Source organism: Podarcis liolepis (assembly GCF_965112155.1).
Source record: "Podarcis liolepis genome assembly, chromosome: 4".
NCBI lineage: Eukaryota > Metazoa > Chordata > Lepidosauria > Squamata > Lacertidae > Podarcis > Podarcis liolepis.
Genome location: NC_139558.1, coordinates 80184681 through 80196311, shown reverse-complemented (window position 1 = coordinate 80196311; position 11631 = coordinate 80184681). Strand labels below are relative to the sequence as shown.

The following is an 11631-nucleotide window of genomic DNA, read 5'->3' as shown; positions in this document are numbered from 1 at the left end:
GAGGGAAAGTGGTGGGTCCCAAGAGAGTGTTGCCTTTTCCATGACAGCCCTTTCATTCCTTAAGTACTTTGATGATGTTTGCCAGCTACCTTCCCAAAGGGAGACAGCAAGAAGAACTACTGGAGATAATGCTGGCAAAAGCTCCATGAGATGTCGTGCTCCTCTTACGCTCCCAAAGCAGGAAATCAAACTCAGCCACACCAGGAAAACAACAGAATATGTACACAGAACACACAGCACCACATAAAAAGAAAAAAGCGAGTCACCATTAGGACATTTATTATTTTCCCCAAAGTAGAGCTGCCTTTTGTTGGAGATGAACACAGTGCATCATTCACAGTCTTGACCCAATACATCATCTTCTATGTTAAAACAAAGTAAAGAAACACAACACAACCTTTATAGCTGGCTGCATATGGTATGATGGGACTCTGCTACGTAAACACTCTTGCTTCTCTTATGGAACCAAGTCACATCTGTAGTTCTGGACATGTCTAGCAAGTGCTATGCTGACGAGGTGGCTATTACAACGAATAAGTAACAATGCAGGGAGCCCTTATAAGGAAAAGCTCCCTGAGATGTTGTGTCAGTAACTTGGAGATCTAGGTGGAAACTAAACTAAGGCCGGGCCTAGACGGACGTTTTTCTGATAGCTGATTTAGCACTGCAGTACTGAACTGGGGGAAAGACACCTCCAGGAAAAGACACCAGGTAATGCAATGTCTTGACCTTTCTTTCTTTTTTACTGTGCCACCCACACAGCATAGAACATACTTGTCCTTGGTCTTAACATGGCTGGTGGTGGCAAGACCAGTAGAGATCTATACAGGGAGTAGCTCTACTCCCAGGTGACTCACTGGTGTCAGAGAGCAATATCCAACTGAACAGTTCTGCCAGTGCAAGAACTCTTATCTACACCATAGAACTTCTCTGTGTGACCCCTAAATCTGTTCTGGTTTTTTTTCCTACCTTAATCTAGAGCAAATTTAGGAGATGTACGGGGATAAGGAATGGAGAGAAATTTCCAAGCACAGCAGAAATGCAAATTATTTTGGATGAGTTGCCAAATGAACAGGTGGCTTGGAAATGCCTATTGATCATTTCAAGATGTCTAAGACCGATTTACATGACATTCCTGTTTTGTTTTGTTTTCTAAACTGGAAACCTTGCCTTAGGTGATTCATGTAACTCTGCTACAGCCAGATTCAATTGCAGTTCTGATCATAAACATTCATCTCCAAATACATAACTTTTGATAACGAGTTCCACACACTTACACCCAAAGCAAGTTCAAGAAGTGAGCTATACATTATTTTTGAAGGGTCCCAAAGAACAAGCCACTGTTGCGTGCCTCTTTTCATGTCCGTGGACCCTTGGTAATATTATGCAGAGATGAGAACCAATTTGCCATATCTGAAAAAACAGCTGAAATATGCAAAAGTAAGTGTAAATGCTAGAAAGCACCAGAAATAAGGGGGGGGGGAGAGATTATTCCTGGATATCAAGGATGACGGCTCTATATCTTCAAGTTTAGTTTCCACAAGTGTTCCACCTTGGTATCTTATACTGCAAAGGTGGAAATGGCACTAACAAAGCCAATTAGAAAAAGGCTGGTCTAAAGCATGATGAAGTGCAAGATGTGCACTCATTTAACATGACCTACTCTGGAGAGTTAAGCCACTATAACCTCTGGAATTTATCTGCCCTTACCAGGCCGAAGTATATCAAGAAACTTTTGCTGACAGTGGTATACAATGAGAAATCAAAGACAGCAGTAGATCCAGCGAAATCCATAGATTGACACAAGTGTAAAACTGAAACAAGAGCAATATTGGCCCTGAGATTTCAAACATCAAGGTTGTGATACAACATGATTTCTATGACGGTCTGCTCCACGCTTTAAGCAGCGATTGCATTCACTGCACTTCCCCTGATGCCATCTGCAGCGAACACAAGAGGAGAGAAAAGTACATGTGCATTTCTTCAGAGCTGGGAGCAAAAGATGGCAAAGAGCTGTAACTGGCCACACTGTATATTTTGGAGGTATGCACCTCCCTTTCACATTTTATATGATTATTAGTGTTCTAGCAAATACGACTGTAGCCATGACAACGTGACTGCAGTGTAAAGTGATCTCGGTATTTTCAACTTAGATCATACTGATGAGCTCTCTAAACAGAGGGGGGGAGGCAAAGAATAAAAATGCCAGTCCTACGATCAAGGAATCAGGTTCTAACTAGACAAACAAAATGACCCAACAACAAGAGTACAGAACAGTAAGTTTTGTCAACGTTTTCCTGCAGAGTCCTATATCTGATTGGCAGATAAAAGCCAGGAAAGACTAGAACGTGAAAATCAGGACACTGGGAACTAGTGTTAAAAAAAAGTGCAGACAACCAGAAACACACAGGATTCCCTTGCTACATTTACAGCTTTTCGTATTCATCCATGAAATACCATGATTTCATTGTGTAACATTTTATTTTGTTCCCTTTAAAGTGCAAAAAAAGTTTAAAAGGGTCCTTGTCCGTAGGAAAAACTCAAGCCTTAAAAGATTTCTAAGTCTTTGTAATATTTTATAACTGAAAAGCTAAAATCCTTTGTGAGATGATGTCTGTTAAGCAGATCCAAATTCTGACATCCACTTCTCATATTTCTCCAAGTCTGCCGCTGAAACAGACTTGGAGATTTTCTTCAGAGCCAGGTCAAAGTCTCCCTTGGTAACAGGCATCTGAAGCTCTTCTTTAGATAACGCACGGATCTCTTCTGGGGATAAGCCATTAATGCGCCGCCTCATTGCCATCAAAGAAGCATCCCTGCAAAGGAAAATTCACAAGAACTAATTACTAACACCGTGTGCTAGGAACTATATGGATTTTGATTACCTCTCTTGTGTTGCAGGCCTCTAGCAGAAATGCAGAAGCATTTATTCTTAGCTATCTCAGCGTTCCCCTGTGGCGAAACAAGCTTGCACATTTCCAACACCCCCAACATTAATGTAACATAAAACAACACTTTGGAACGGAAATCCACTAAGGCATCTGGTAAATGTGCAGAGGATAATTAAAACGATAAAAAGGACCCACCCGCCCCTTTTTGCAAGGATTTATGGAGATGCTGAGGCAATTGTTCAGTTCATGAACTACTCTTTTGCATGTGCCAAATCTCCCAGCATCCAGCTTTATTGAATGTTCATGAGTGCTAGTGTTATGAGAGGGAGAAAACCTTTTCTCTACCGGCTTCCTCCATGCCATGTGTAATTTTATTAACTTCCATCATGTCACCTGTTACTTGTCTTTTCTCTAAACTAAAAAGCCCCCAATGCTGCAACCCTTACAGGGGAGTTGCTCCCCGGGGCAAAAGAAGGAGTCGTGACACCCGGGGCAGGCGCCACGATGTAGGGCGCATGTGCGGCATTGCTACGTACAACGCATGCGCCGTACGTAGCGATGCCGCACATGCATTGTATAGCGGTTTGCCGCCAGCACTCCAGCGCCGTATGGACGGTGCCAGGATCCCTCTGGCGCCGCTACAGTCGCGAACGGAGGATCCCAGCACCATCCGTATGCCGCTGGCGGCAAACAGCTATACAGCGCATGTGCGGCGTCGCTACGTACAGCGCACATGCGTGCGACGCTGCACATGCGCTGTACTTAGCGGTTTGCTGCCAGTGCCAGGATCCTCTGCTCGCGGCTCCAGCCATGAATGGAGGATCCTCCAAAAGCGGCTGCGGTGGCGCGATCGCTGCTCGTGCCGCCACGAGCCCCCGCAGGGTGACTTCTTGTCACCCCCACAGGCATGGAACCCGGGGTTTACCGCCCCCCCCCATTGTGACGCCACTGGTTGCTCCATTCCCTTGATCATTGGAAATACCCTGAGTTCTAGTGCTAGGAGAAACTTACATTCCTCAGACACCTATTAAGGGTCCTTCAATGAGAAGATCCATAGTGGCAAACAAGCTTCCCCTGCAATACATGTCTTTTCGGGTTATCAGTTCACAAGGAACAACAGTAAGACCTAAGAAACCTAATCTGCCTTCTGTGTGAACTGAGTGTATGGCCCGCCAAACGGTTCCAAGATCTTATGCAACACTCTGGGCTTCGTGCTGGTTCCTCAGCAAACTATTTGATGCAGAAAGGGTTTCCAGGGAAGGAGAATTTTAAAAGCACTGACGTAAAGGCAAAAGATTGAGTCGTCCGCAATGTACTCAAAAAAGCATTCAGTATGTGTAGTTTGCCTAGCAATTCCATTTTTCTTTAGCTTGCAAACCCAGGAAATAGGATACCTGCAAACATTAGTGATGTCAGCACCAGAGTAGCCTTCGATCTTCTCAGCAATTTCTTCCAGGCTGATGTCAGGATCCAGTTCTACTTCCCGAAGATTAATCTTAAGCAGCTCTGCTCGGCCTTTTGCTGCAAAAATAAAAGTTGTTTGATCAGAGCAGGGCTTGCAAACATGTAGATACAGTGGTGCCTCGCAAGACGAAATTAATTCGTTCCGCAATTCTCTTCGTCTTGCAGTTTTTTCGTCTTGCGATGCACGGTTTCCCATAGGAATGCATTGAAAATCAATTAATGCGTTCCTAGGGAAACCGACTTCAGACCAGGTCCGGGGACAGTCTGTCCCCGGACCTCGTCTGAAGGCTGGGGGGGGGGGGGACAAGGGCTTTTCTTCCCACCCCCAGCATTTTAAAAAACCCCGGAACAGCGGAGGACTTCTCCGCTGTGCGGGGCGATCTTAAAATGCTGGCGGGCGGCATTTTAAAATCGCCCCGGACAGCGGAGGACTTCTCCGCTGTCCGGGGCGATTTAAAAGCCCCTGGGAAGGCAGGCAGGGGGGACAAAGACTTTTGCCCCCCGCCAGCCTTCAGAAGAGGTCCTGGACCTCTTCTGAAGGCGGGCGGGGGGCCAAAGTCTTTGCCCCCCCCGCCTGCCTTCAAAAGGTGTCCCCGCTGCGGCGGGAGGTGTCCCATGCCCCCCGCCCGGCATCGGAGCACCGGGAGAAGCGATCTCCCTTCAGGCGCTTGCAGCAAAAGATGTCGGGGGAAGCGGGAAGCGAAGCGCTTCGCTTCCCGCTTCCCCCGCACCTCTTCTAAAGCAAGGGGCTGGGGGGAGATAGCGATCTCCCCCCAGCCCCTTGCAGCAAAAGACGTCGGGGGAAGCGGGGAAGCGAAGCGCTTCCCGCTTCCCCCGACATCTTTCGCTGCAAGGGGCTGGGGGGAGATCGCTATCTCCCCCCAGCCCCTTGCTTTAGAAGAGGTGCGGGGGAAGCGGGAAGCGAAGCGCTTCGCTTCCCGCTTCCCCCGACATCTTTCGCTGCAAGGGGCTGCGGGGAGATCGCTATCTCCCCCCAGCCCCTTGCTTTAGAAGAGGTGCGGGGGAAGCGGGAAGCGAAGCGCTTCGCTTCCCCGCTTCCCCCGGTCTTTTGCAGCAAGGGGCTGCAGGGAGATCGCTATCTCCCCGCGGCCCCTTGCTTCAAAGAGAAGATCCGCTGTCCCCGGGGCAAGCTTCGTTTTGCGAAGCAAGCCCATAGGGAAATTCGTCTTGCGAGGCAACTCGAAAACGAAAAAACCTTTCGTTTTGCGAGTTTTTCGTCTCGCGAGGCGTTCGTCTTGCGGGGTACCACTGTATTCAATAACTCTTAACCCTGTAATTTGGTTTTATGGCGGGGGGTTACTAGGCAAAAAGCAGCCTGGAAGCAATTTCGGTGGTGACGACTCTTGAATGTTAAAGACACTGCCACTGTATTAACTGCAAAAAGTGCATTTTAAAAGAGAATCAATTATATAATTTTAGTGAATTCTGTATGAAGCAGAGCGTGTGTGTACACACAGACAGAGAGAGAGCGCACAATTTCCAACAGCCATTTTGCCATTAACTATGAAAACATCCATAGATATGCATACATCCATAAACATGCACTCTCTACCCTATCCTACCCAAGTTTTTTCAGCAAACCTTGTATCAAGTGTCAACAATTTCTCAAAACCACCTTTTCTGTGCAGCCTTTGCTAATGCCTAGCTGAAACCAAACTTTAGTGTAGTTTGTCTGGGGGGAGTTGCTGGAGACTGAAGTTTTGTTGGGCCCTCTCCCCCACCCCCTGCTGACCCCCCTTCTTCCCCCAGGTATGAAAGGGCAAGGCCACCTAAGGCAGCACCTTGGCCCATGCCTTGCCAACATGAAAAGTGTGATGCTAAGTGCAAACTTGGTGTTGCACTGAGCATCTCACAGGAGACCATGGAAACACATTGTTCTTTTGGTCTACAAGACAACAGGACAATAAGAAGCTGTAGAAAGAGACAACTCAGCAGAAAACACCCTAAATGTTAGTCCTATTTAGCTAACAGCATTTGTTAAAGCAATCGGCATTAAATGAATTATTTGGTTAAGGTATTAAGTTACTGTTAAACCAGGTTGATCCTTTTTCACATTCTTTTTAGACAAACAGAAAAATAGGAAGGGAAGGATCATTTTAATTATGAGAAAAAGGAAGTGGTTACACAATGGGGGAAGCCAAGTGGAACAGATACACTCTAAATAAGGATGGGTGGATTCCTTCCCTCTCCCCTGTCAAACACACAGAGATCCCTCCTTTCCCTCTGTCCAATATATTTTGTTGTATTATCTTCAGTTTCTGAATTTAACACCCTCCCTATTAAAGAGTGTTTGCCCCAGCTGCTGAGGTTTTAGATAATGAAAATGATTGCCCTGGTGATATAAGTGACCCAGGGGTTTCAGTTGAACAATGTTTCTTTTTAATTTAATTTAATTAAGTACATGCATTGGCCTTTGCCCACATTCTTCTCTCCTTTCTCTTTCCCCTCGTTGTTAGTTTTCGAGTGCAAGCTCTTTCTAAGCAGAGAGATGCCCAATTTGCCCGTATGGTGCTGTAAGGCACAATGAACACTGATGGCATAGTATAAACATCAAAAACATAAAATACACAAGCTTCCCATCTATCACAATGTGCCTTTGGCAAGCTATAGTGTACTGGTATAAAAACATTCCATGTACACATTGTAGCTGGGAGTTCTGTACTGTGTTGACAGTTAAAAATAGTGGTCTCAAAAAACACAGAATAATAACTGATCTTTTAATAAGATTCTGCATGCATGTTTCACCATGGGTAACTTTGTACCTAAGAGTACCTAAAACGGCAACAGTGAAAATTATTTTTCCATGTTTTTTCCAACACTAGTCTCTTCCAGATGACCTGTTCATTGAACATTCTTCATGATCTGTTTGCAAAAGGTGGGGATGCTATAAGATGTCAGATCAAGCCGTTGTTATCCTACACTTTTCAGTGCAATTTTTCATCAATTACCTTCCTACAAAAAGTCTTATTTTTAAAAGTGTGTTCATTATGCAAGAGAGCCAAACCCACTTTAACCGCACAACCTAAATTTGCTGGTGTGACTGAATCCCACTCACAAAATAGTGGCAATCTGGAAGGGGCACTGTAACTTTGTGGAGAAGAGGACACACCTTCGCAAGGTGCCCATTCTGCACTGCACAGATAGAAGCCAGAACCAATAACGTGGTAGAACTTCAGATGAGGTACTTCCCCCGCCCCACCAATAGGGCTGAAAGCAATTATGGCTTCAAATGATTAAAACCATAAATGCAAACAAATGTCTGCCTTTCATCTTCTCTTTTGCATTAGCAATAAGGGGGAAGTTTAGATCGATAACATGATAGAGATCTGCAAGGCAATTTAAATCATATGTAATACCCCAATCAGCCATAAAGTCAGGGCTCCCATTATAAGCTGGAACTATTAGTATTTATTGAATGTGTGTAGTCAGTCTTTTCTCCAACGAGCTCAAGGTAGCATGCATGGTTCTCCCCCAACCATTGTCAGCTATTTTATTCTGACAACAGCCTTGTAAAGCAAAGCCAAGAGGGTGACTGGTCCAAGCTCACCAGGTGAATTCATGGCTATGTGAGGATGTGAACCAGAGACTCCCTGATGACAGTCCAACACTCTAGACACCACAGCACACATTACATATAACATGAAGTTGACACAGCAAAACTAAATCTCTAGGTTAAGCATTTCCCCTCTTCTCTGTAACCTTTTGGATCGCTTCTCATGTATCAAGACATCACACGGTAGTGATTCTCCCATCCCACCAGCAGAAACCGAAGGTATGGAGTAGGGAAACTCACACCAATGTCATCATGATATATATTAAGTCAACCTCAACCTTACAAGGGGAGAGGGGAAGAATGTATGCTAGAGATGCTATTATTGCCAGTAGCTCCATGCTGTGCTCCAATATGTTGTTTCAACCCTTAAGAGTTTACAGCCACACTGTACTTCTATTCTGTTATCTCGAGGGGTCATGGAGGCAAGCAGGCATCCCAGTGTATCAAGAGAAGATGCCACTTTATAAAGCTAAAATGATAAAGGATCTTGAAAATAATAGCGTATATGACTGACAGCCAAGGAGAAGCAATATATGATATGGCATCCTCAGGCAGGGGAACAATCAGCGTGCTACGATCTGAACGGCTGGAAATCTAGTCGTAAAGGTCAGGCGAGAGTTGATTTACAGCAGCGCCAGCCTGAGAGTGAAAATTCATGGATCCGCTTCTCTGCATTAATCGGCAAGTGCATGGAAATGCACTGGCAATATTTCTTTAAAAGACGTCTGAAGGCGGCCTTTGATGCTCAATCAAGGACTGTTAAACATTCAAAATAGGTCCAAGCTCATTAGCATCTCTCTCACCGGGTCTGCAATGGAATACTGCAACCCTTTCATTCTCCAGTCTCAACCCTTAAGGGGAAAGGGAGGGAGGGAGAGAGCACTGGCAAGTTATTAGCTGCTGAAAATGCAACCAAATGTTTGCAGCCGAAGTGTCAAATGAATTCTTCAAATAGCAAAATGTAAGGAAAGTGCATCTGGACAGAAAAGATTATGGCCCTCCCACCTGTTGGCAATGGTATATAGATCCTTTTCTCCAGCCTCCTTCTCAAAGCTTCGTCAATGTCCCAGGGAAAATTTGTAGCAGCCAGCACCAGCACCATTCTCGAAGGGTCGTCGTTTTCCAGAGCCCCGCCTACTCCTACATCAACAAAGGACATAGCAGACAACAGGGTACTATTTCTATTATTTATTAGATTTTTCAGACATCCAAGAACTGAGCTTATCCTATACTTCAAAGAAACAAAACCACCAAACAATTAAAATCACAGTTCCAATAAAGCTAGTTTATATAACACAGAGATCCTATAAAACTAGTGCAACAAAAGCTAAGCAGAGATTCCAGCTCAGAATACATTACACAGGGGAGCCACTAAATCCTCCTCAACTAAAGAACACCAGCCTAAAACCATGAAATGAAGAGGTTAAGGCCCCAAACTTTTTGCAGCCCAGGGGTGCACAGAGAAATCTAAGAACCTATTGTGGGCAGCACCATAACACAAGTGACTGGGGGGGGGGACGGACACTTGCCTAGGCATAATATGAGTACAGAACAGAGGCAGTGTGCGAGGCCCAATACCAAACCCTGTTCAGTGGAACCTCAGTTTTTGAAAGTAATCCGTTCTGGAAGACCATTTGACTTCTGAAATATCTGAAAACCGAAAACTAAAAACAGTAGCCTCAATATAATAGGGAAACCCAAAACGGAAGCCGTGTGGCACGTTCGGCTTCCAAAAATCGTTCAAAAACTGAAGCAGTTACTTCCGGGTTTTTGGAGTTTGAAAGCCGAAACGTCAGTCAACAGAGACGTTTAACAACCGAGGTTCCACTGTATTTGCTTCCACAAAGCACAACAAGGTAACCCAGTCCACAGAAGGAAACTGATGATGCTCAGGAAAACACATCCAAACAGCACTGGAGGGCAAGTAGGCATTTAGATGGCCAGGAAATGGAGTGGACAGAAGGGTTAATTTCCCCTAGCAATTCTTTACCAGTTTTCAAAGCAGCTACGCAGGGCTGCTAATTACTACAAAACAAAACAAAAAAATGGTTATTATTATTATTAAAAATGGTTATTATTTCCCATGTCTTGTGTATTGTAATATATTATTTTTTATTCTTATATTTAATCATCTTTATTAAGTAACCTGGGAACAGTCTTAAGAAGAGTATATAAAACTTTTTACATACTCAAAAATATATATATATAATTTGCCACTTAATTGGGAAAATGCATTTTAAGTGGTCTTTGTAAAGAAAAATGAACATAAAACTTGAGTAATTATGCCATGCTCTTCGTTTATATTACATTTACATTTCACATTTCTTCTGTGATAGAATTCCAAGCAGCTTTCGTGGTCCCCCAGGCAGACCCAGAACAGCTTAGCTTCAGCAAGGTGGCTGCATCATGTGTCCTCTGACCATGCCCAGAATACTTATGTCAGCAAAAGGTGGGCAGCTTAAAACGAGAACAGTTCAGGACAAGTTGGTAAATATGCTGCTTTTTAACTTGCTGCACGCATTCTCCAAAACAAGCGTACAAACAATTTATAAAAAGGGAAGGGAAGCGCCAGTGCAGATATCAAACTTTACCATCCATCTGAACAAGCAACTCAGATTTGACCCGACGGCTTGCCTCATGCTCATCAGAGGTGCCTCTGCGGCTACAGATGGAGTCTATTTCATCAATGAAAATGGTTGTGGGTGCATAAAATCGGGCCTTGAAACAAAGAAAACATTTACTAAACACAACATTTCAGTTTTTGTGAGATTCCATCACATACAAGATGTACCTTAAGTGATGTTCATTCATTTCATTGAGTCTACTCTGAGCAAAGCTTGGTTGACTATGCCCCTTTGACAAAGATGTGCTGTCCGGCTTACCTTACAACACCTGCCTTAGGAACAGCATCTATGTATCTAATGCTAAATCAAAGCTGGTTTGGGATATTATTTTAGAACCACTTGCATGATTGCAGAAAGGCAAATAATATATCTGATTAAATCACACAGATATAGAAAAATAAAGTTTTTGTCAATTTATCTCCAAAAACAAGAGGGGGAGGGAATCAACAAGAGGGGGAAATGTTAGGTTAGCAGTTTTCTTAACATTTTGTAGCTATAGACAGCAGGTGGCCAACATGGTGTCCTCCGAATGTTATAGGACCACTGGCCATGCTGAATAGGGCAACTGGGAGTTGGAGTCCCACAACATCTGGAGGACACCAAAGTATTATAGATTATGAGGGCTCTGGCTTCAGTGGAGTAAATGAGCCCTCCCTAGCCACTGGCTCAGCTGGTAAGGTGCTACTGAATGTTTATTAATATTCCAGGTGCTTAGACACTTGCTTGTTTTTTATTGTCAGGTTGTCAAGACAAAAGACATAGGGCTGCATTGTCGGTAGGAAAGTTTCAGCAGAGCAGATGTAGAGATCACTACTGTGATGTTGGCCAACTGTTATGTTTCTGTGTGTGTGAGAGAGAGGGGGGGGGATGGACTTAAAATGGTACATGTACAAAAAAAACCACTCAATGTTTCATTATTATTATTTTTGCAAATCTCTTGAAAAAATTAAAGTATTGTGGCACCTTATATAACTTGAAAGATTTGGCCCTGTTTGTGTGTCTGCAAACGTAAGTTCTAGTTACTGTTGGAGTCATTTCTAAAACATTGCAAACCGTGAATCAGTCAGATGTGTGACAT

The 11631-nt window shown here is 44.1% G+C and overlaps 1 protein-coding gene across 4 annotated transcripts in view; it reads right to left on the bottom strand.

The window, feature by feature from the left end:
• Positions 1 to 262: 262 nt before the first annotated feature.
• The window catches only part of KATNAL1 (katanin catalytic subunit A1 like 1), a 35019-nt gene continuing 23650 nt past the window's right edge, over positions 263 to 11631 (bottom strand). For all 4 annotated transcript variants that reach the window (XM_083498933.1, XM_083498934.1, XM_083498935.1 and 1 more), the window contains 4 exons: positions 10521 to 10647; positions 8935 to 9069; positions 4286 to 4412; positions 263 to 2816 (listed from right to left, as the gene is read on the bottom strand). In XM_083498933.1, the coding sequence (XP_083355059.1) occupies positions 2618 to 2816; positions 4286 to 4412; positions 8935 to 9069; positions 10521 to 10647 (588 nt within the window). In that variant the 3' untranslated portion in view covers positions 263 to 2617. The remainder of the gene's footprint in view (positions 2817 to 4285; positions 4413 to 8934; positions 9070 to 10520; positions 10648 to 11631) is intronic.